This window comes from Protopterus annectens, chromosome 6.part0 (assembly GCF_019279795.1).
Source record: "Protopterus annectens isolate FY-2018-M chromosome 6.part0, PAN1.0, whole genome shotgun sequence".
In the NCBI taxonomy this organism is placed as follows: Eukaryota; Metazoa; Chordata; order Ceratodontiformes; family Protopteridae; genus Protopterus; species Protopterus annectens.
Genome location: NC_056737.1, coordinates 1,995,146,975 through 1,995,173,974, shown reverse-complemented (window position 1 = coordinate 1,995,173,974; position 27,000 = coordinate 1,995,146,975). Strand labels below are relative to the sequence as shown.

The following is a 27,000-nucleotide window of genomic DNA, read 5'->3' as shown; positions in this document are numbered from 1 at the left end:
AACAACAGAGAATTTAGGGTTAGGGAAGGGGACATGGATTTTAGATTTAGGTCGAGGGAGGGGAAAAGTGGATTTTAGGTTTAAGGCATGATTGGAACTTTAGGATTAGGGAGAGAAAAGGGACTTTAGGTCTGGGGAGCAATTAGAACTTTAGGGTTTGGGAGAGGAAGGGGATTTTAGGTTTAGGGGACATAAGATTTATGTACTGGGTGGGAGTTTTTAGTTTAGTATCAAGCAAGCATGTCTCAAACAGATGTCAATTTTAAAAATACCAGGTCCTTTATATTTCTTCTTGTACTTACCTATGCCTTCCTCTCTTATGAAAGTCAAATGTTCTTTCATCTGTAAGGGGCTCTCTTGTCCCTTCTAAGAGCTGTATTATTTTCGGGGACTTTAATTTAAACTTCCTTAACTTCAAAAATTCAAGACTAACTTCTTTGGCTTGCAGACCTAGGATTAACAAAAATTATTTCTGAACCCACCAAACCTATTATTAAATCTAATAATCACTCACTTCTTGGTTTAATTATTACAAATATTCCTAACATCTCTAATGTTGATATTCTCTCTCCCTAAGTGACCATTGTCTTACAACCTTTACAGTCCTGTGTTTACATATCAGACAGACTGACATACAGCTAATTTAGTTTTTTAGATCTAAATCTAACAAAAGATTTTTGGAACTAAAATATTTCTATTCAAATGTTGACTAGTTTCTAATTCTTTCCACTCAGTACCCATATACTACAGTCAATTCCTTAACATAAACAATTTCCACAAATCTTGAGGCTCCTCAATGCAAATAAGAACAAAGAAGACTAACCAAGGAACTAAATGCCTTGCTAAAGCTTAGACATGAGACCTGGAAATATTGGAAACCAATTAGCGCTATGGAAGCCAAATAAAAATGTAGATAAAATGTTAAAAAAAGTATTAAAATACACAATTCCATATTACAACATCATCAAGACAGACTTTACAATCACCCAAAAAGTTCTTCTTCTCTGGTAAATCTAATCTTCAGAAGAGAAAAACCTACTTCCTTGCCAATAGCTCTTATCCTTCTTCTTTGGGTCCTCTCTCTGCTGAAAATTTTCTCAAAGAATTTTCTCAACTTCCTCCACCTCCTTCATTTCAAGTAATGTTTTTAACTCCTCCTGAATTCTCTCTGCCCTTCTTTGTTAAAGCAGCTACTACAGCAGATACTGAAAAATGTTTAATAAAATTACAACACTTCTTCTGGCCATGATGACCTGCATCTTTGGTTTGTTAAATATTGTATCGAACATATTCTTTATCCTCTTAAACATATCGATAACCTATGTTTCTGTCGAAACTTTTTCCCAAAATATGGAAATATGCAATTATTTTAGACCTATTTCATCTTTTTCTATAGTATGGAAAGTTCTTGAGAAACTAAATTCTTCTTTGACTTAACCAGCATGTGTTTCATCAACAGAGTCAGTTTGACTGTTATCTGGACTTTTATTGATGATATGTTAATAGTTATGGAAAAGGGACAACTCACAGGTGCTATTTTTATTGATCTAACTAAAGCTTTTGACAAGATTGACCACTGCAAACTCTACTGATATAACAAGCAACACAACTACTTCATGGTACTCTTCTATTCAGACTCTTAACTCTTAATTCCTTCACTTATCAGGCAGTAAGATTTATATTTAGAGAAAGAATAAACAATATGAGATCATGATCAAATCAAGCTACTCTACATACTAAAAATACAGAACAGATGGAAGAGGCACAAATCCGTAATCCACACGAATTCCTTTATTAAAACGACTCTTCAGTCCAATAAAACACAGAAACAATAAGTTTGACTATACAGTCTACTAACGCGATTTCACCAGCACTGCGTTTTCGTTTAAACCACTTCATCAGATGGAGACAAATGCATACCTACACAAAAACCACTCCTTATATATTCATCAAAATAATTAAACAATTAGTTAATTAAAGGGAACAAGATACTTAAACATTTAAAGGGGTAAGACATAATGCATACAACACATACATTAAAATATATTGTAATGGATTCCCCCCACACTGACCTGATACATTAATGGATTAATAAATTAATATTATTATCAAAATTTAATAAAAACTTTATAATAACTTAATCTAATAAAACAAACTAAATTCTTTAATACAACCAGCAAAAGCATTACAGCTTGTGGTATCATATACTACCAACACTTTAATGTAAACTGATTTTAATACACATTTAAAATAAGATAAATATAGAAATAAATAATAAATAAAAAAACATAAAATGAAAACACTTAAAGCTTAGCTGATCTCAGCTTGAGTACAGGTGCTAAAGAGATGGCATCATTTAGACCTGGAGGTTTATTCGCCTCCAAGGAAAGCTGCCACAACAACTCTTTATACTCAATTGAAGTTTCCCATAGCTCACCTCTTACATCCTTTTCCACTACTTCCAACACAAAGAAGCTAAATTTATCTTCCTGGCAAATTAATTTATGTCGGTATAAAGCATTATTTGTACATTTTTGTTTTTATAACTATTGATATAGTGGACCTTTTTTCATCTATACCCCATAATGAGGGGATGATGTGGTTTGAAGAAGCCCTGATAAATTATGGTAAATTTATTAATAATGAATTTTATTTGATCCTAGTTTTTATGGAATTAGTTCTAAACAACAACTTTATTCATTATGAGGGAGAATTTTTTAAGCAGATTCAGGGAGTAGGGATGGGTGCAAGATGTGCCCCCACATATGTTAATATTATTTTAACAGCTTGGGAAGAAAAATTTATTATTAATTCAAAATATGCCCATAATTGGAAATTTTACAAGCGTTTCTTGGATGATATGTGCTTTTTATGGGTGGGCACGATGGATGAATTTTTAGAATTTTTTAAGTATATCTCAGAGTCCAGTGATTTTTTAAAATTTACTTATAATAAGGATAAAGAATTTTTAAATTATTTGGATATTTCTATAGGCAAAAGTGAGGGTTGTTTTTATTCTAAGATTTTTAGAAAGCCAACATTTTCGAATTCTTATTTGGCTTTTAATAGTGCTCACCCTTACCATCAGAAAAAAGGTATTGTTAAGGGACAATATGTGAGGGGTAGCCGTATGACATCAAGGGAGAGTGATTTTGAGGTTGAATGTAAGATTTTGCACAATATGTTTATGGATCGAGGCTACCCTAAAGATCTTATTGAGCCTATAGAAAGAGAAGTTAGGGAAGGTAGATATGACAAATTTAAACCCATTTTGGGTTCAAATTTTGTCTTGAATGAGATGAAATCTACAAAGCTTAACAGTGAGGGTACAGGCAATTTTGTAGTTGATTATAATGGTAGTGCACCTAGAATTAGGAAAATTTTGGAGGAAGAATGGTGTAGGTTTGGCCAGATTTCGGATGTGAAATGTATCTTTGAAGAACCTTTGAAATGTACATATAGAAGGGGCAAAAGCTTAAAGACTATTCTGGAAGGTAAATATGGTATGAAAAAAGTTAAGGAAGGGAAACTAGGCACCTTTAAATGTGGAAGGTGTTCCCAATGCCCATTTATTTGTACTAAGCAAACAATTTTTTTAGAGAGCAGGGACAGACTGATCCAAAGAAAATATTTTGCGAACTGTCACACCTCTGGGATAGTTTATTTAGGTTTGTGTGATCATTGTGATGCATTTTATATAGGGAAATCGGAAAGAAAGCTAAAAAATAGAATTTATGAGCATTACTATGAGATAAAAACAAAATGTACTAATAATGCTTTATACCGACATAAATTAATTTGCCAGGAAGCTAAATTTAGCTTCTTTGTGTTGGAAGTAGTGGAAAAGGATGTAAGAGGTGGACTATGGGAAACTTCGATTGAGTATAAAGAGTTGTTGTGGCAGCTTTCCTTGGAGGCGAATAAACCTCCAGGTCTAAATGATGCCATCTCTTTAGCACCTGTTCTCAAGCTGAGATCAGCTAAGCTTTAAGTGTTTTCATTTTATGTTTTTTTATTTATTATTTTTTTCTATATTTATCTTATTTTAAATGTGTATTAAAATCAGTTTACATTAAAGTGTTGGTAGTATAGGATACCACAAGCTGTAATGCTTTTGCTGGTTGTATTAAAGAATTTAGTTTGTTTTATTAGATTAAGTTATTATAAAGTTTTTATTAAATTTTGATAATAATATTAATTTATTAATCCATTAATGTATCAGGTCAGTGTGGGGAATCCATTACAATATATTTTAATGTATGTGTTGTATGCATTATGTCTTACCCCTTTAAATGTTTAAGTATCTTGTTCCCTTTAATTAACTAATTGTTTAATTATTTTGATGAATATATAAGGAGTGGTTTTTGTGTAGGTATGCATTTGTCTCCATCTGATGAAGTGGTTTAAATGAAAACGCAGTGCTGGTGAAATCGCGTTAGTGGACTGTATAGTCAAACTTATTGTTTCTGCGTTTTATTGGACTGAAGAGTCGTTTTAATAAAGGAATTCGTGTGGATTACGGATTTGTGCCTCTTCCATCTGTTCTGTATTTTTGGTGTTTTGGTGAACATTGGAACAGTGATTCTTTTTGATTTGTGTTGTACTCTACATACTACAATCTTATCCAAAACATGCAGTGGCCACAGTTCTTCAGTTTTAGGTCAAATAATTTGTCAAGCAAGTCTACCTAACATAAAAGATTGCACTTCTCTTCTGGAATTTGAGAAAATTATAAAAGTAATCTATTTCAAGAAACTGACTGCCATTGTTTCTCTACTTTCTTTTCTGCTATTCTTTAACTTTTAATCAGTCTTTATCTAGTCTGACGTCTTACCTCATTGATAGTTTTAATAGCCACTTATTTCTCGTGGTTTCTCCCTTCTTTCTATCTTTTCTGTTTCCATCCTTCTTTCTCCCATATTTTCTTTACCTCCTTCTACTTCAGTTGTATGGAGATAGAGAAAGAGAGAGAGAGAGAGAGAGAGAGAGACTGATATAACTGGAGAATGAGCATTCTAGTGCCACTGTGTACAAGAACAAGGGGACATTTGCAACTGTGGGCAGTATAGAGGTATCAAACTCATGTAAAACTGCATGAAAGTGCTGGAGATTGTGATAAATATGCAGAGTAGTAAAATGTAAGATAGAAGAGTGACAGTTCAGATTCAGATCAGGATGCAGCACAGCTGACCTGATGTTTGCAGTGAGACATGTACTTTAAAAGAAGCTAGAGATGAGTAAAGTGTCCAAATGGGCATTCCTAGACTTGGAGAAAACATATCACAATGTCCAAAATTATTGATTTCTGCATTCCTGCAATGGTTTGAGGTCCCAGAAATGTTGATGGAATTAGTGCAGGCTATGCACAAGAACCCAATGATACAAGTACAAACAGTGCATGGACACATGAATGCTGTTTATACAGGTGATGGTCTACATCAGCAAACAAGATGGATGGGACAGTTCAACAAAGGCGGTGTACACAAATGATGTGGAATTACAAGTAGGCTCTGAACAAGAACTTCAGCAAAGGACTGGGGAATGGAAAGCAAAACTGAAAGCGAACAGGATGGAACTGAGTCCATGGCAGCAACTTGGAGAAATCAGAAGAAGCTGACAACTGAAATAGAAGGGGAAATAATGGACAGATTAACAGCTTTGAGTATCTAGGAGGGGTGGATGAGGAGAAAAGAAATCTGAGTGAGGTGGTTAAAGCTAGAATCAGAAAGACTGCAGCTAACTGCCATACAGTGTTAATATAGGGTGTGGCAGAAGAATGCAAACTAAGCTGAAAAGTAAGGTGTAAGTGTTGTGACCAGTACTACTGTATGGTACTGAAACCTGGGCAGTGAAGGCTTTGCAGTTGAGCAGGCTAGAGACAATCGCGATGAAGTTCATGAGACAGGTGATGGGATACATACTGGGGGACAGATGAAGAAATAAGGTCATTGGAACTTAGGCCAGAGTAGCTCCAATTGCAGAGAAGATCAGAGGGAATCGATTATGGTGGTTTGGGCACTTGTTCAGAAAAGCAGATGGCAATCTGGTAAAAGAAGATTTGGAAAAGAGAGGAAGAAGGCAAGAGGAAACAAGAGTGTTCAGCAAAGAGATGCTTGATTATCAAAGAAAGTAGAAGTGTGAAACTGAATCAATAGAGATGGAATAGTTGACCTGGTAGCCAGATCTCATATAGAAAAGGGGAAAAGGGGTTTGATGATGATGATGATATCTTTTCAACTCATATTTGCACTTAATTTCATTCAGTATGATTTTGTTTTATGGATGTTCATTTCAATTAATGTCTATGTTATTGTTTGGCTCATTGTTAATTTATTAATTAGCCTTTAATTACCAGGAATGTTCAATTGGGCAAAGACTCCTTGCAGCAGTTGCCTGAGGAGAAAAGCTCTATATTACATAATTTTCTCAGGTAATTAGCATGAACTAACAAAAATATATCATGTACCACTGAGCTATATAGTTCCTGTTACCAAGCCACTATATTTAGTACACCATACAGTATTTATAGCATGCTACTGTCACACATATCTAAAGAGTATTGACCATTGTTTCACAATTTATGTATAAAATCACATTGAAATTTTAGCACACAGACAGAAAATGAGGCATATGCATGATTTATCCAACCAGTTATTTACTTGAGACATACAAACAGGTGAGAAAATGTGAGGATTTTATGGTACTTACCTGGTTTGGCTACATCAGAAGAGGACTTAGTGAAGGTGTTGGTGAAAGGGCAGGATTGTTTTAATGATGGGCGTGAGTTAATATAGCAATAACCCATGTTTGGGTGTGGGTAATGCTGGATTTACCCACGGTTGGTGTGGTTTGGTCACGAGGGAAAAGCCTGAGTGGCCAAGCAAAGCCAACCGTGGGTAAATCCAGCATTACCCACACCCAGAAGTGGGTTATTGCTATTATACAATGACATTATTTAAGAAAAAAAATAATTATTTTCTTAAATAATGGCATTGTATAATGCCTCCTTGCTACCCTTTCGCAGCTGTCTGGTATTCTGCGGCAGTTCTGATGTACTGCGCATGCGTATGCCTACGCAGTACATCAGAGCTGTGGGCAAAAGCAATGGAGAAAGCAAAATCTCCGTTGCTTTTTACAAACTGTTTTGCTATGTTAAATGGGTTTAACATAGTGAGACAGCTTTAAAATAAGCAACGGTAATCTCTGTTGCTTATTTTAAAGCTGTCTCGCTATGTTAAACCCATTTAACATAGCGAGACAGTTTTGAAAAAAAGCAACGGAGAAAGCAAGATCTCTGTTGCTTTTTACAAACTGTTTTGCTATGTTAAATGGGTTTAACATAGCGAGAGAGCTTTAAAAAAAGAAACGGAGAACCCCCGTTGCTTTTTTTAAAGCTGTGTCGCTATGTTAAACTCATTTAACATAGCTTGACAGTGTTGCTGTAAGAGTTATAGTAATGGAAAAAGTCTGGGCGACCGGACCTTTTTCCATTACTATAACTCAGATTTACAACGTGCATGCTGACCAATCAGCGTGCACGTTTTTGAATATTAATGGGGGGTCATTGTATAATGAGGGTTTTAAAATAAGAATGGTAAGTGATTACAATAATAAGAAGGCTTGGTAACAGGAGTGCTACACGAGCAGAACCATTTTGCTGGCAAGTATGTTTTCAGTGTGGTTTTAAATAGTAGATGCGATATTTCTGATGTTTGTTGGGAGAAGGTTCCATAGTTTAGCTATATATAGAGAGTATAGACAGTCACCATTATAATTTTTAGATTTTTGAGTAAATACTATGTGCAGGTTCAATGAATGCAGTTCTCTGTGAGGCGAGTACAAGTTTAATAACAGACTGGTAGCAAAGCACTTGTCTGGGCTGTAGGTTATGTTGGGGGCAGTCTTAATGCGAGTGCAGGCCAATAGATTAGGTAGCTCCAGCCAGTTAAGGGACTGGAGTACTAGACAAGGATGTGTTTGATTAAAATGGTTACTTGCAAACTTTGCAATCTTATTATTAGACTGTTCCTGTTTGGATATTAAAAATTCAAGAGACATACAGAAGACCAGGGAGTATACAGGGTTGAGTTATGGTCTGGCAGAAGAGATTTGACTTTATTTTATAATTAATTTTTTGAACAGCATATTGGATATGGTGACTGAATCTTAATCTGTGGTCAGTTTATTATACCCAGTAGTTTTGTGTTTTGTACTAGTTCATTTCTAATATTACTGATTAATAACATTTTAAGTCATAGTACTTTAATTGCTAGGTTGAAGATGAAAATACCATTAGCTTAGTTGTCCTTGGCTTTAAAGGTAGTTTAGATTGTTGAAGCCAGATTTCAAATTTTGTAAAGGAATGCTGTGTGCCATTTTGGAGCTGCTTGACTGAAGAGGTTGCACATATTAGTGTTAAAACTTTGTCTTTGTATTGGATTATATATGCTGGAAGACAAGATGTATGTATGTTATTTATAAACATATTAAAGGGTAGCAGTCCTAACATTGAACTTTGTGCTCCACCAGGTGTTGCTTCCTGACGAGTTACAAACTCATCTGCCCAGCATACACAGTGTATTTGCTGACTAAGGTAATTTTTAAACTAAACTGACTGTATGTATTTTGTGACACCCAGTTCCTTGAGCATAGATATTAATATGGTATGTGAAATTGTATCAAGTGTTTTTGATCAATCTAGAGATAGGAATAGCAACCATTTCTCCTTGATTTCATCTTTCATGAACATAGTTTATGAAAGTTAGTAATATTGTTTCTGTGGCCTGGTTTAAGCTAAACTATTTTGTGGAAGGCAATTTGTTTGCTCTTAGGTAGTTGATCAACTATTGGTGAACACATTTTTCAAGAATTTTGGACAAATAGCTTCTTGGAGAGAACAATTTGTAAGTCTTGATACTGGGTATGCAATGCCGCCTGCTGTGAAAGGCTGTCTGCTGGACGAGATGCGGGTTTGAGTTTTTTGAATCATTTTTCTTTTTATCATGCTGGTAGTAGTTGTAATAAGTGAGAAGGTAATAGTGAGACCAGCTACACCACACACTGCTGTATTATTCATTTTTATTAAGCTTTGTTATTGTTATTATCATTACATGGATTTCTTTATTATTGTGCAACAATTTTAGTCTTTGTGATTATATACCATTTTATTTTTCACTTTATCACTTAAGTTCACTATTTATTAGATGTTGTTTTTTACCACTTTTTTCTCTGGACTGAATGGAAATTGTTCCTTTTTAATCAATGTTCTGCCCTGGCTACCAAATCAAAATAAATAAGTAATGTGCTGCCAACTGACAATAAGTGTGCATTCATTTTTATTATAAAATAGTACTACTCAGTGGACAGGTGTGCATTTTCTTGGCAATATTCTGTGTTGTCTGGATGTGGATGATGTCATGTACATGCATGGAATGTATTGCAGATGATGAAGAACTCCATAATGGGATTTTTTCTGAAGTAGAAACAATCAGTTGAACTAGTTACAACTTTCAAATTGATTTCAGATGTGAGTAAGGGATTGCTCAAGGGTCCCAGATTCTGTGAATATTTTACAGCACCAGAATTCAGTTCTTTGGTGCTTGTGTTTTTGTTATGTTGTGCACAAGGGGTGAGGTAAAAGGCTAATTCCTGCATACAGCATTTTTTTAGCAATATAGATTTGCAGAGCTCAGGTATGATAGTTTAGTTTTGATACAGAGCTATTTTGTTCATCTTGCATATTTCTAACAAAGTGTTACACAATATTTTGGTGGTATATGATTGATACAGCAATTTTATAAATAAAGCTCCAGAAATGTCTTACAACTATTGGTTCAATTAAAGCTGATAATCTGTACTTCTTAAATAACAGCTTGCTTTGAATTCTTAGCTTCAAGTGCAACATCACTTGTAAGAGGTTATGAATAAAATGTCAGCATTTAACAGCTTATGGGAATGTTATTGCCTTGCTAAAATCAATAATAAGTTTGTTCTAGAGCCAAAAGCTGCCCAGCTTATTAGTGGTGACTCCAAAGAGCAAACAAGTAATTGTATTTTCTTCTAGAGATAATTCAAGACAGTTTGCACATGGGATTAAGGCACTGACCTGTTAATGAGCTGCTACTAGTAACCCAAGGCTGCAGTGTTTGATTCTTTCCAGCTCCATTTACCAACTGTGTGATTCTAAGCACATCACTAAACCAGATAACGCTCATGGCTCACACCCTACAAAAGGACAACTGTGTCCAGTGGGCTTATACACTGAATAAATGTAAAGATTTCTCTTAGTTATAGGGGTTGCATCACCAACTATCCAGGTTTCCTCTTGCTGCTGACAGCAAAAGCTACCACCATATTTTTAAGTGAACTTTTGCGCATTCTACACTGTATTAGTTATAGTTTTACAATTCAATATTTTCTACTTTGTATACCATTTTACATCCTTTCCATTCTAAGTAATCATCTATCCCCACCACCACCAAATAAACTGCAGTAAAGGAAAGTTTTTCACAGAGCCCTGAAAGTGGTGACAGCAGGATACTTACTCATTCCTGCTACTAGCTACGGGGAAGATGCCTTGTAGACTTATAACTTTACAAGAGGGTTCAAGTGTTGACTTTAAGACCTCACTTCATTAAGAAATGCAGCTCACTTATAATGATTTTACAGTTGGGGCTATAGTCCGCCACTTAAAGAGCTTACAGTTGGGGGTGGTAGTCAGACATTTAAAGAGCTTACAGCTAGTGACAGTAGTCTGTCATGTAAATATCTTACAGTTGGGGCAGTAGTTGGCCATTTAAAGAGCTTATAGTGGGGGCAGTAGTCGGCCATTTAAAAAGCTTACAGTTGGGGGCAGTAGTTGGCCATTTAAAAGGATTATAGTTGGGGGCAGTAGTCGGCCATTTAAAGAGCTTACAGTTGGGGCAGTAGTCAGCCATTTAAAAGGATTATAGTTGGGGGCAGTAGTCGGCCATTTAAAGAGCTTATAGTGGGGGCAGTAGTCGGCCATTTAAAAAGCTTACAGTTGGGGCAGTAGTTGGCCATTTAAAAGGATTATAGTTGGGGGCAGTAGTCGGCCATTTAAAGAGCTTACAGTTGGGGCAGTAGTCAGCCATTTAAAAGGATTATAGTTGGGGGCAGTAGTCGGCCATTTAAAGAGCTTACAAAGAGCTTACAGTTGGGGGCAGTAGTTGGCCATTTAAAAAGATTATAGTTGGGGGCAGTAGTCGGCCATTTAAAGAGCTTACAGTTGGGGCAGTAGTCAGTCATTTAAAGAGCTTGCTGTTGCTCACATTAATGCCCCTCTTCGGTATTTACTTTTTTAGGGGTATTACTTATTAGCATAATATGGCAACCAACTCATTCATTCTGTTCTTTCTGTCTCTCAATGTCTTATTATTGTTTTATTTGCTCCTCTTTTCCTTCCCACCCTGTAATTATCCAATGACTCATCACCAACTTTGTCCTTCTGTTAGCTTTCTTAATTTCCCATCTATTTCATAAACATTTTGCAATCTCTCTGAACTATCAACAAAATTCTATGCAAGGCATGAACGGCTATAAATATTAATAAACTACTCGGGTAACTTCTCATGATGCAACCATCAACAGGGAAGTGTTATTTTTTTGCACAACAAGTCTGCTAAAAATTATTTAAAAATCTGCTAAAAATTATTTAAAAATCTGCTAAAAATGATATAAAGGAGAGTTATATGAAGAAGGTGGGTTGCCTGCATTAGGGCAATTGATGGACTATCAGCTGCTGATCTGTATTCTAAATGGTTGCTAATTTTTGCTAATCTGCTATTTTAATATAGCTGCATAGTGAGCAGTTATTAGCTGGATCTTTCAAATGTGAACACACCATACAAACTCCTTTTTGTGTTTGCTGCACTATGATGCTTGTTCCCAGTCATCTCTTCCTTATCACTTACTTTCCTCAGACTACACAAATATGAATACTTTATTACATTCATTGAAATGCATCCCTTCAAATGTCTCACCTGAAAAATGGGACAGTGGTGCTCTAGGGAGACTAACTTGAGAACTAATATGTAAACAAATAAAAGGATGCATGTAGCAGAACCAATAAACAGAACACAAAAAGTATAACAATTTCACCCATTATTATCTCTAAGGTTACAATTTCCCCTAAAACTAAAAACAGTCCACAGCAACTTCACAAATACATACCACAAGGGTGTTACAAGCAATAAAAGCATATTAATGACTACAGTCATGTATTTCCAATAACTTAAAATTCCAAATATTAACTATGAAGCAATGCTGCAAGGTCCTCACCCTAACTATGAACAAGTAAACAAACAAAAAAAATCAGCAACACATCACAGTTTTAGGATATGCCTGGTCAGATGAAACTCCCCAAAAACAACCACACAGACTTCACTTAAAAAAAAAAAAAAAGCAAAAAAAACAGAGGCACAAATAATACCTCCCATCCCCCACTACCAATATGTTCAGATCCTTAACATTTCAGCAGTGAATGCCAATTACGTTGTATATAGCAGTATGACAATGTGACAGTACTTAAAAATGCCAGACTCTGTTTTTCCAGTTTAATGTATTTACATTACTTGTTTTACAAAGTTCACCTAAATGATCTATCTTGAACTACTCGAGTACAGAATATATACTACATACAATCCTAGAAAACTGTTTTCCAAAATCATACTTCACTCTCTTTTTGAAACACCATGCCTCAAAGTTTTGCACAACTTTCTGAAAAATATATTTTTGTTTATTGAAGAGCTGAGGAAATTGTCTGATTTGAAATACTTGAGATGCCTGTACAACTAACACATTTAAACCATACTTTGTCAGTATTTACTACCAGACTTTAAATATTAATGCCTATCAGTTTAGTGTCAAATATGGTAAATAGCAGTACAAAGGATTAAGGTTATGAATTACTGTTGAGGTGTATTGTGCAGCCCTGGGTTTGATCCTCTTGGCCTCCAGTTGTATACTGTGTGAGTTAGAGCAAGTCAGTTAAACAAACAACATTCCTTCATCTTCCTTAAAAAGGCATATGTGGCTATCGGGTTTATCTGGTTAACAAACAAAATTAATGTTTTGCACAATTCTCTGCCCTCTTATAGTTCATATTTTTTTTCCAGAACTGAGGTCCATTCACACTTATAGCTCCCAGCTGTACAAGTCCCAGACTACACTAACGCACATCTGCATTCAGGGCAGGATTCTACTCAGGTTCATAATAAAGATTTTCATGAAGCATAAACAATATGACACACATTTATCAAAGTATTAGGTAAGTCAAAAAATGTTGAAAAGAATTGGTAGTGTTCTACCTCACCAGTAAACAACACAAAGAGTCCAGGCTATTGAAAGACATGCATTATTATTTGAGTTTTTAAATTTATAGGCTTTAAGTTTTAAATCAAACTGACAAATAGAACAGTTCAAAATCAGCTGTATTCTGTTTATGTCTGACAGTTTATCATAGAGTATTAAAGTTATGAACTTTGAATGATCTTCACTCTTTAGACCTAGGATCAATTTCTTCATTTTCCATTTACATACTATGGGGTTCTGAACAAGTCATGTAACCGGAGAGTGCCTCTAGGTCACCTCTGAAAAACTGGCAAATTGTGCATAATGAGTTTACTTAGTTAAAGCTAATATAAATATGTTCCATATCCCATTTGTTTCAGCCTCTTGTGATGCTCTAACCATTTGCATGGCTATTAAAGCCCTCCTTGTCCTACTGACCTGAAAGTCTGACTTACCCTAAAGACCAGACAGACTTGTTCCATGAAGAGATGGATTGTGGTGGCTTCAGTTTCCTTTTCTTACCAGGACACAATATGGTCACAGTAGCTAGCTGGTGGGGTATGTGACATCTCAAAAATATACAGAATATGTGTAAAGAATATATGCCTACTGTCCACTTCTGTACTAGATAAGTGTGCCTTGATTCACATGAACATAGTCCTGTAACCAAATTAAATATTAGAATAATTTTCTAAGGATAACATGTCATACTCCTCAGATACTCAGAATGTACTTATTTTGTGATTCCAGGTGAAGGAGTCATATGTTCTGTCTTACTAGCCCGTCCAACAAGTCTTTCAGAACCTAACAACTAGCTTTTCTTGATCTAGATCTGTGTATTCAAAAAACTTTCATCCTTAGAAATTCTAGAACTCTACTGCCCCTTCAAAATCAGACCGCTTATGCCCATAATACATCCTTCCCTCACCAGCAGACAAATGCAAACTAATAGGTACAGTTTTAGTTTCTGTAAAAAGGAGTGTGGATATTTTGAATCACTTGCTTCTCGTGAACCAGTTTCATTTACTTGGCATTCTTATGACAGGCTGTTACAAGGCAGCACATTAGCTAAACAAAACAACAGAAAACCTTTACAGAAATATAATGCCAGTAGTAGGAGTTCTTGAAGGGTGTTCATTAATTTCCAGTATCACAATACAGATTACCCTAATAATTTTTTAGAAATGTTACCTCTATTTTTCTATATATATTGTCATATGTAAGATGTTGAATAAAATACTTGCAGATTATATATCTAAATCTTCCACCAACTACTCAATAAAATAAACTAGAAAGCTTAGAGGATGTTAAAAGAGAGGTGAAGATATAAATGTGGCTGTTAATCCACATGTAAACCACACCCATAATTTAGAACTGCAATGCACAGGAGGAGTGGGTTAAGTAGGTGCATGGTTGCCATTTGATAGTTGTATCCTGACATTTATAAAGAAGTGTGGCTGGCTCAGTCAGCACCCATTGCTAGTATCATGAATCAGCACCCTACCCCCTCAACTGAAGAGCCAAAAATAAAAATAAAGAACATCACTGTAATTAGACAATCACTTCCACTGAGTTCTAAGAGCAAAAAAAGTGTGTTCCTTCTACTAGCACAACTGTGGATTTAGGTTATTTAGTAGGGTGGGGGGCTATAGATATATGTATTGTTATGACTTTCCACTAGAAAAAGTAAAAGAATAACCAATCACAGTAATGTATTTCAACTTGAACCTTTCAGACACTAAGCATAATCTACACCCCTCCACCAAGCCACCGAAACAGTCACTTTAATGTGATTGGCCTCAGCCATTAACTACTTCCCATAGCTCTCAACTCTCCATTTCCAAAATATGGAATGCAATATCACATCTGACACTATGGAAGAAAAGGCAAAATATGTCCCATTTACTTATCACTTCATCTAGGAAGCACTTGGCATGACCAATAAAATAACTGTTTCTTCAAACTTACAAAAGTTCTTTTAATGAACTAATATTATTCAATATTACTTACCATGGATATTCGTTAAAAAAAATCACAACAATGATGCCAAAAATCAGGGACAGACTTTAAATATTGCTCATATATTTCGATAGTAGCTAGATTAACAGGTTTTGCATTAGCATGAATTTTGTGAAGAATACAAAGTCTATAACTCAAATATCTGTCAATATTTATTGAATGCCATCGTTTCCAACCTCACATCCCTAAAATATGGAACACTACCGCTAAAAATGTGAAACAAATGGACAAAATATGTAACACTAACAACTACAGCTAGGAAGCTCACAACATGATTATTAACTGTCTCTTCATACTTAAAAAAAACTATTTTGAAGAATTAATGTGGTTCAGTATTATTCAGCATTAATTACCATGGATATTTGTTAAACAAATTCTTAAAGAATGTGTGCAGAAACCTTTCAGTGTGTAACAGTGTGAAACATTGAACTGGTAAATATCAAAATGAATAACTTTCTTATAAAGAGGTACAGTTGAGAGGTATGGAATTGCAATCATTTAGAACTTGCCTGAAAAACAGAATATTTACAAGAAGCTGACTAAAATAAAACATTAACAGTTAAAAAATGTGATTCCATCATCGGATACAACACTGAGAGATGTTAAAATAAAATAAAAGACAAAGCTTTATATCCTGCTGTGGGCAGTGTCTGCTGTTAACCACTACCAATAGAGGCATGGAATTGCAATCCTCTAGAAATTGCCTGAAAACCAGAATTTTTACAAGAAGTTGACTAAAATAAAACATTGACAGTTAAGAAAAATGTGGCTATGCCACACTGCAAACTGTGCCAAACTGGCTATGCCACTGCAACAAGCCTGGCTAACTCTCATCAAGAATATGTAAAATCTATTAATCAGCTTACTGTTGAATTTACCCCTGACTTTCACCAGGGAGTAACTCTAACCTGTGGAACTTGTTTATTCATGTTTGGTTATGTAATCTTTGTCAATATCATATTTGTAATATGTTTTCATTGTTTTTATTGGATTTGCTTACCTTGGAGCTTTTCTCCCTGGGCCTCCGCTGAAAATGGACATAAATTCAGTCTGACTATCCCAGTCAACAAATGTAAAATAAAATAAAATAAATAAATAAATAAATAAACACTTCTATCTGGTTTTACTGCCAGTACCAGACTTTAAAACAAAGATTAATAAATACACGCACCTGCTGAAATAACAAAACAAAATAAAAAAATGTCCCTGGAAATTTGCGCATCTGCAGCTCCTGATTCATAATCTGTAGTCATATGTCTAGAGGTTGCCAGGAAAGAACTGTGATTGGGTGCCCTTAACAACCGATTGACAATACTTTGAATAATAGAAGATACTAATTTAAACTATGATAATACAATACGTTTATTTGTCTTGTAGAGGAGAGGTGAACACAGATTTTATTTCAGATTTATAGACACTGATGTGGCCCAGTGTTATTTTTTTTAAATGTATTTATGTGCACATATGCACACGAATCACATAAATAAAACAGTACAAAAAATATTTAAATGTTACTGGGGCACTCACTGGGGATACACTATTTTACAACCAGAGTGCATGCCCTTGCATGTCCCAGTCTGGTGCTGCTCATGCTAATATTCAACACTGTGTAAATGAAAACAGACTATGTACAAAGATATGAAGGTCTTTATCACAGATAACTTTAAGTAAATCTGACCATAAATCAGTTATAAAAGGTATGGGTTTCACTGCTGTAATTAATGATAACAGTAGTATAGAAAACACAGGAAATATTCACAGGCTATGCCAAAATATACTCTTAGTCAGACGTTCGTGAGACTAAAGGTCAGTATTTAATTCTACCTAGCATTAAAACGTACCTCATAAAGTGACATGCAGATCCCATCAATCCAGTCTAATTGTAGTCGTGGGAGTTCATCTTTTCTGTTTCGATCAAAAATAGCCTAAAACAGACAATGATTACATGCTTTAATTCAGCTGAGCATTTAAAAAACTTTTTCCTCACAAAATTATTGAATTGTAATAATGTACTTCAGTTTTGAGATCAGCCACAGTAAGTTATTTAAAATTATATTAAAAACACTTGTTTAATCAGAGGAGCAAATACTGCTGAAAGAAATAATTTATACTTGTTTAGGTAAATTTTCTTTCTAATATTAAAATTTAGGAATTCAGTTTTTGCAGGCTGGTCTTATAGAACTGGTAGTCAATGGTTCAGGCTATATTTATTTTATTACTTAATTTCATTCATGAACTGATTTCCATATTAGAGGAGCAAAACTAACATCATTATTTTATTTCTATAGTTTAAATGTAATAATGGGTAAGTGAGCAAAAAAAAATAAAACTTAGGAAAACCTAAACAAGATGCATAAATTCATAGTTGCTGAGTTACTAATATTGCCATACATATCCAGAGCAACATTTAAATGACTGGATAATGGTTAAAAAAAAAGTTTCATATTTGTTCAAACAACATTTCATACACAACAACTACATAAAGGAAAAAAAAAACATTGAATGAGTTATCAATTAAAATTAAAATTAAAATAAATGCAGACATCTCGAGATTAATGAGTAGTTTTTATTGACCCTCATGCCATAATGCATACTTCAAATTATACCAATATTAGTGCAAGAGGGTTAAATATGGATGCCTGGCAGATGTATGCCCCACTAAGAAAAAGAGCAGCATGGTTCCTCAGCAAGTAGTGGTAAGCTTATTCATGCAGCCAACACTGGTGAAAAGTAATGACCTGCAAGAAAGTACAACTGCATCATTCTACATACATGCACATATCCCAGTCCTGTCTGGGACAACTGATTCAGCAAGAGAGAAAAAGAAGAGAGAGGATACCAGAAGGAACAAGTCAATGCTCCAAATTACCTGCAAAACAAGCCCCCGGATTTACTATTTTTCTGTGCAGGACTAGCATAGTCCTGCATGGAATCGGCCGTTTAGGAGCAGGAAGGCAGCGCGCCATGCATATTAATGAAGGAGCATTGCCTGAGCTCCTAATCTTACATGGAGCATATAAGAGTGCAGGGAGTCTGTCTGAGAGCAGAGCTCTCAGAATATACACACCCCTGCAATGAAGAACAGCAGACAAGTCCTAAAAGAATGAGCAAGACCGCTCATAGGTGTACGCATACCCCCATCTACATCCCCCCACATGTAAAAGAGCAATAGTGAAAACAAACACTATTAAGATATATATATATTTTTTTTATGAAACAGATTAAATTTAACCATAGGTTAGCAGGTTTGCCCATCGCTTAGCTACAGTTAATGCAGCTTAAATGTCAGAAGAGGAAAAAAAGCAAGATATATGCAAATGAAGCAGTACAGCAATAGTGTAGTGGTCAGAGCTTTCGCCTTACAAGCAATCATTCCTGGCTCGAGTTCCACTGCAGTACATTCCATTTTCCATGCCAAATCACTTTATGACCAATATTTTAGTTGCATAACCTACTACATAACATATATTTGTGAAATGGAGTACTGCATTAAATGCAGAAGTCAGTGTCATAATGTTGCAAAGTCCACAGATAATACATGTGCCCCATACACAGGAATCAGGGATACAAATGGAAGGTAAAATGTGTAATGAATGATAACTCCATACAGCTTCCAAATCCCCCATTTTCCCAAGAACCATTAGACATTACTATCTAAATTAGTGCAATGGTAAGTGGGAGTAAGCACTAGTAAGCAAATATAAGCACTATTAAGCAGTAGTAAGTGGGAGTTAGCATATGTAAACGCTAGTAAGTGGGTTTAAGCCCATTTGCATGGGGGTAAGCAATGCACACACAGGTTAAACAATATTGAAACTAACTCTCTGTAAGCATATTTAACTGAAGGTTAGCATTGCTTACCCTCATGCAAACCCACTTACAAGTGCTCAAAAGTGCCTTAATCACTCTGTATCCAACAGCCGCTGTTCTGCCCAGCAAAAAAAAAAAAAAAAAAAAAAACAGTCTTTGCAGGTCTTGAACCCAGGACCCTATACACTATAGTCACAGAAGTTAACCACTAAGCCATCACAGCAGTACATATGACTGAGGTATCACCAAACTAATCCTCACTATAGTAAAACCAAACTGAACATGAAAGGAATCTATATACACCTACTACATAACATAAGTATGTGAACTGGAGTACTGAAGTAAGCCCAGATGTGAGGTGTAATTGCACTAGAGTGTTGACATCTCCTATTAAACACAAGGACCCCATACAGTGTATGTACACATGAATCATGGATATCAGACATATATATAACATGTAATGAATAATAAATCAATGCCAAAAAGCAAATATAATACAAAGTAAATATTAAGCAATGCTAAGCATTGCACGGGCCAGCTTAGTAGGTGTAAACAATGTGTAGGCCAGCTAACCCAATTTGCCCAGTGGTATACCCCTTTAAACAATGCCAACCTTAGGTAAGCAGGTTTTCCCATAGCTTAGCTTTTTCAAAACCATCCAATCACGGTAAGGTATGGGACATCGGCCCTACTTAAATTCAACAGATGGGAATATATCTCATAACTGGTTGTAGCTTCCCCTTGCAGGTACCATGTCAGGAATGGGAGAGGGAGTGCACTTCTGGGTGAAGTGCTGGGGCATCCAGGAGTCCAGAGTCATGGCAGGACTCTTTGTCAAAGAGCATGAGCAGAGACTGCTGCAGGGTCAGTACCAGGGTTCCCAATATAAAGCGGAAGCCTGGGACCATCTCGCCCGTGACTTCACCAGTGCCACTGGCATACCCCGAACTGGTGAGCAGATCAGGCATCACTATGCTGACCTGAAGATCAGTGTATCCAAGAAGCAAGGAGGACAGGGCAGGTCCCAGTAGTGTGTAAGTATCACTCCACTACCTGTTTAATAATTGCCAGGTCATGTATATTATGGATATGTATGGCTAAATATTCCTCTTATGTCCTTCACAGCGGCAAGTGAGCAGGCTGTGAACCAGGAGGCTCATGGCTGTTGCTTGGAGAGGTTGCGACACAAGGCAGGTTAGTAATACTCTTGCATGCACTGTCATAGGAAATAAATCTAACTGTATTAGTAAGTCAATTGCCTGTAGAAAAGCTGTATTGTTTAAGGCAAGTACTGCATACACCAGAGAATATGGCAGGAAGAGCCTCATATAGGTTGTATGTAAATAAAAGCATAATAGCCTAACAATGAAGTTCTAACTGCTGTACTGCATGTATTTACTCTGGTATCATATGGTAATGTAGAATTGCAATCACTTAATAGTACTGTTGTATTAAGCACTGTTACCCACACTGTGCAACATAAATATAAAATGTGTAGGAATGTCTGTATATGAGTGGTGTAGTCCCCAGAGGTCAGCTAGTACAACTGGGAGAGACAAAGACAGAAAACAGTGAAAAGATGGACAACAAAATCCAAATAGCACACACAACTGAGATGTGAACTGTTTGTATTTTTGCACACACAGCCATGGTTCAAATCCCGGGAGTGGTAGTAGTCTGTATACAGAATCATACCCCAAAACTGTACAGATATGTCCAGAATGTCCAGTAAATTGGCCCATATCTGCTGCCTGTCACTGTGTTCCCCCGGGAAATCAGTGGAATGACCCCAGATGTATAGGCTGCAAAGAAGAAATACAACTGATTGTCACACATCTATAACAAACCTGTTACTCTAGCAACTCCCTAAACTGTTATGAGAGTAATAAGCCAAGTATGTCCCATCTACACCCCCATGTTGCCAAACTGTGATCAGAGTGTGTACAGTAACAGAGTGAGATGTAACTGCACAATACTAATGTAAAACTGGTACTTTGTGTGGCAACAGTCAGGTAGTGCTAACAAACATTGCTCCCACAGGTCCGTCAGATATGAACACTGTGCCCAGAAATAAAAGAGTGATACCCTGTACTGGTACTGTTTACTTTGGTATTGCATGGCATTGTTAGTGTTGCAGTTGCTCTGAATAATAAGGTATTACTCATCACTGTCACCCACACTCTGCTACATAATATAACTGTCTAGGAAATCCTGTATAAGAGTGATGTAATACAAGGTCAGAACATAAAACCACAGGAGAATTATTCACAGAAATCAGATAAGAGATATACAGCAATATCCATATAGCACTTTTAAGCATCAGTAAGCTTGTTTAAACTTGTTTGCACTGGGTAAGCAATGCCTACACAGGTTAAGCAATTAGAAGCTAACTGAGTTTGAGAAACTGTAACCGGAAGTTAGCAGTGCTTACCTCTGCGCAAACCCGCTTACAACTGCTTAAAAGTGCCTTAATCACTCTGTATCCAACAGCCCTTGTTCTGCTTAGCAACAAGATTAACAACCTTTACAAGGCTCGAACCCTGGACCCTGCAGACCATAGCCAAATTGATTTACCACTAAGCCATGTCAGATATACTTAACCCTGATGTTTTCACAAACATATCATCCAGCCCAGTCATTCAACAGTACAGGAAATGTATTTAAACATGTAGATCTGTGTGTGTGTGTGTGTGTGTGTGTGTGTGTGTGTGTGTGTGTGTGTGTGTAGATATATATATTTATATATAAATAGATATAACATATCTATATTTGTAGATATATATATATATATATATATATATATATATATATATATATATAAACATAAACATATATAATACATATGCATACATCTATAGATATATATGTCTACATCTATATGTATATATATATATATATATATATATATATGTAAGCATAAATATATATCTATATAGGTATATACAGACATATATCTATATATATAAAAGAGAACATAACATAAGCATATATGTCCACATGCACCGTTAATGGGGATGAGGGGGCCCAAACAACATACGTCTTGTACGTATAGGTATTCCCCCCCCAAAGCCAAACACATCTGCACTGCAATACAATACCAACTGTTGCAAATCCCATAACCAGGACCTGACACAACATGGGCACAAGATGTTAACAGTACTCCATCCCACCTGAATGATGTCAGGCTGGTATCAGTAACATATCATATGGTACAGTCTGGCTACCATAGGGAATGTACAATGTGGAAGCAAGCAACATTCCTAAGATACATATACACAGACACATATATGCTGATACATACATATATATATATATATATATATATATATATATATATATATATATATAGTTATATATGTAACTATACATACACACACAGAGATCTGTATAGAAAGATACATATGTAGAAGGTGCACACAATACGGAACAGCCACTATGTCTACAGTTGCCACCTTACCAACTGGACACTGTATGAGCCACCCATACAAATGACAATTGTTGCCTGCAACATATACCCAAGGATAGGTCAAAGGATATAACACCACACACAGGTTTGCCTACATGGGAAAGCTTTATTTGTGTACTATTGCAGTTGTATATGCCATGTCATATAGCTGTTTAGACTCTGACATACATATAAACAGAGTAATGCAACTTTGAAACAGTTATATTAATACAGTAGTCTGGAAAGGTTGACATATGTTGCTGTCCAGGCCGTGGCCTTCAAGCAGTACAATACTAAAAACAGACTGGGCCACAGGATAACATTCAATCAACAGTAAGTAATGCAGATGTATAGTCCAGCAGCCTCTAACTACACTCTGTACACAGTCCCTAGGGGGTAAAGACCTCAGTTGACACAATTAGATGTATCTGTTACATAACAATGCATAACTGACGCCATCACAATCACACTGACAAACAGGACAGTCTGTATTGCAGGAAGCAGTAAGCCTGAATTTACCCAAGGTGAATTGTATGGTAATGTATATCCAGATATCTTAAGGCAGCTTATCCCTGATACCCCCACATGTTGTAACAGCCTAGGTTAGTTATGGTGCACCCCCCATAGACTAAATAATACAGGACCATATACCACTACATAAACTGGCCTCTGGAACGAATAAGGGCACACATGTATTGTGTAGATGAAGCCCACACATATATGGACCCATCCCCATAATATGTGTGGAGGCCACAACAGCAGTGTACTGATGGCAGGAATGGCAGCATGACATACTCACAGCCAACTACATAACAACCCCTGACAGCATGTCATATGTACAAAGCCTGGTATGTAGGTGGAGGACAGAGGCTGGAACACTGGCCCATATGTGAAATACTGTTGTCATACACTAAGCAAGTTGCTGGTGTTACAGAATAGTCTGCAACATACCCTTAGTCAGGAATATGACGTTAGAAATAGACATGGATGTAGCCATGTACTGATAGCACTCAACACACACACTGCCAGTGATATATCTGACACAAGACCTGTGTGGTGTGCAGACAAAACATAATAGGTGCACCATTGGCCATCAAGTTGATAGGTCCACAGTGGAGAGCTATGCAGACAGACTGTATTCCAAGTTAAACTAGTATGTACACACAAACCCTGTAACACTGCTGCTATACAATGCATACAACAACACTACTCACACTCTGTCTATAGTTCTGGAACTCCCTACAAATATGTAGCTGGCCTGAATGTGCAGGTTCTCTTGTAAGAGGTATTGCTACCTGCTGTCTGTAACACTGCTGCCCACACACAGGAAGGATGTCCACCATACAGGAAAGGTAAAGGGACCACGCCCACATGATGTAGTGATTTATAGTAGTTTGTTGCCATGACAGTGGTAATTGGAAGTACTACACAGCATGTTGCATGCAGGTAGCAAGTGGAGAACACTGATTGGTGCAGAGGCCATCATCTGATCATGTGCATCACTTACAAAATCCATGCCGCAATCTATTCAAAGCAACTCAATCCATTTAATGGAGGGAAACCGAGAGAGAGAGAGTGAGAGAGAGAGTGATTGAAAGGCAAAAACAAACAAATAAAAAAAAAACATCCAGCAAACTCTCCAGAAGAGACTTTATTCCCAGAACAGGTATGTGAAGCATATATGCATGTAACTGACTGTAGTACTTGGTCCACAATAATGGGATAGATGATGTGGAATGATTTATATTTGCCAACAGGTGTTGTAATGATGTTCAGCTGAGCAACTGCTAAGGACAATAGAGTCTGTCCCTGTGGGTAGTGGGCCATACCCATCAACCGTGCAGAGTAGCACTGACTGACAAGATGTAAGCCATCATAGTGCATATTGTATAATGGGAAGTATGTATATTACTGTGGCCAATAGCTGGTGGTGGAAGTAATGCCATAATGATGGACACTTGGGTTCCACAGCCCACCTCTTTCAGGATACTCAGGTTAACCTGTATTGTAGCATGCAGGAATGCCAAAGGTGTGTAATAGGGTTAGCTGCAATCTGGCCCTACATATACCCCCCTAATGTCAGGCTGTGCCCATATGTGGCACCTGTCTGTGTTGTAGCAAGGCAGAACAGTGCAGCTGTGCAGGAAGGTGTTGTGAGATTGTGGACCTGATGTCTGAATGTAACCCATATATAGGTATGCATATGTGTGTATATATATATATATATATATATATATATATATATATATATATATATATATATATATACATGTATGTCCACAAATACACAGATACCCATGTTTAGACATATATATAAACACATATATACATTAGATATATCTACACATATATAGATATATACCTATATGCACATTTACATGTATACAAACGCACACACAAACATACATGTATGTAAATACATGTCCCCTATATTATCACCACAGTGCTGCATACTAAGTGCAAGGGAACAGCACACATAGCAATACACACAGATATCCACAGCTGTCAGTGTGTGCAACATGGACGGTATGTCACATATGAACCTCTTGTTGGGACCACATTGCCCTTGTCTGTGAAGTATGGAATGGGAATATGGGGAAGTATGACAAGTATAGTTGTGGAGTTGGTCAGGGTTGGTAGATATAGAGGACAGCCTACAGGGGTGGGATGTGACACATAGGTTCATAGGTAGGTACTAGGCTATCTGCCGAAGGGCATTTATAAGCCTAGCCAGAGTGTGTCAGCTTTTGCTGCCCCATTGATTAATTAACTGAGGCTCTGTCAAGAAGAGCCAATGAAGTGATCCCAGGGGTATATTTTCTGTTACCCATCCACTCGACAAGGTTTCTATTGAAGAGTGTTAGTGAAGGGCTCTGCCTAATGTAGTTATGAATTTGTTGCAAAGCATGGGGAGTCTCTGTGACAGGAATCTATCCCTCCAGCATGTTCTATTTATTGTTGTGGTGAGGTTTAGCTCACTAGAGCGAGTGGCTCTCAGTGACTTAGATTTTATTTAGGTGGAGCATGTCCATCAATTCTGAGTTGGACATGGCTCTGTAAGTCAGGCAGAGATCACCTCTGAGTAAGCGATATGCCACTGAGTACAGCTGGAGTTTTTCCAGTCGGGCTGCATAGGACATATGTTTGAGACCAGTAATCCTCTTGGTGAGGTACTTTTGTGGTCTTTCCAGCCATTGTAAGTGTCTTGTGAGGTACATTCCAAACGGGCATTGTACTCTATGATGGGTCTGATGAGTGACGAGTAGAGCGGCACTATAACCTCTTTATTTCTAGATGCGAACCCTTTAGTAATTAGATGGGCTACATAGAAGGATTTCCTAACTACTTTGGCAATATGATTGTCAAAGGAGAGATTACTATCTACCTGGGTCCCCAGATCTCTTATTACCTCTTCTGTATTAAGGGGGCTGCCACCTATGTGGTAATTCATGGATGTTTTGTTTTTCCCAAACGGGATGACTATGCATTTTTTGGCATTTAGCTTGAGACCATGACTTTGACACCAGGTGTCCGTCTCAGTAAGGCCCTTTTGGAGAATGTCTGTGTCAGCCAGTTAGTCAATTATGGCTCCCAGTTTGCAGTCATCGGCGAACGTGGTTAGCCATAGTCCTCCTGCGTTTGCCTGTACCTCTGAGAAGTATATGCTGAACAGTAGGGGTCCCAGGACCGAGCCTTGTGGGACACCACTTGTGACTGATTTAGAGTCGGACCTGGAGCCCGCTATTCTTACCGTGTGAGTTCTGTCTGTAAGCCAGTTGGCAACCCATCTCGTGATGTAGGGGTTTGTGGGTAAACACCCTAGATGGTGTGTGTGGTCTGTGATGTGGATGCCCCATGGGCTACGATATGGACACAATGGGAACAAGCCTCCCAACCACTGCTACTCACAACATCAGTCCATGTCCCGGAGGTGCCTGTTCTGGAGGCTGAGCAGGAGGAGCATGTGGACCCTGTGAATGTGCACTGGGTGCCTCAAGGTGATGTAGCACATCCCACATGTGTCTGTGGAGCCCATTATGGAACAGATCTTGGACCTGACCATGGGGGACAAGATCATGTCTGTGTGTGCCCCCAGGGGGGGAAACAACATCCCCTGAGTTGGTTCCACCTGAAGGTATTGCTGGACCAGTACATGAGGAGGCCCCAGGGTGGATCACACATGTGATGTGGTCTCATAACATGGGCAGATGAGTTTGGAGAGGTGGTTCTGCTGTCCAATAGTACATATACATGCTATTGTGTCACTGTTATAGAACATATGGAGGTAGTAATAGTCTACACAATCCAGCATGCATAGATATCCCCAATAACAAAGAATGTCAGATGTGCAGCAACCACATAGCAAGCATACCACAGGCATATATGGAACTATAGTGGCCCTGACAATGGCATGC

At 37.0% G+C, this 27,000-nt stretch overlaps 1 protein-coding gene across 1 annotated transcript in view; it reads right to left on the bottom strand.

Annotated features, from left to right (window-relative positions):
* Positions 1–27,000, bottom strand: part of PDE11A (phosphodiesterase 11A) — a 3,012,459-nt gene that overhangs the window by 134,697 nt on the left and 2,850,762 nt on the right. Inside the window, exon 19 of the mRNA XM_044075310.1 lies at positions 17,172–17,255. Within this exon, the coding sequence (XP_043931245.1) occupies positions 17,172–17,255 (84 nt within the window). The remainder of the gene's footprint in view (positions 1–17,171; positions 17,256–27,000) is intronic.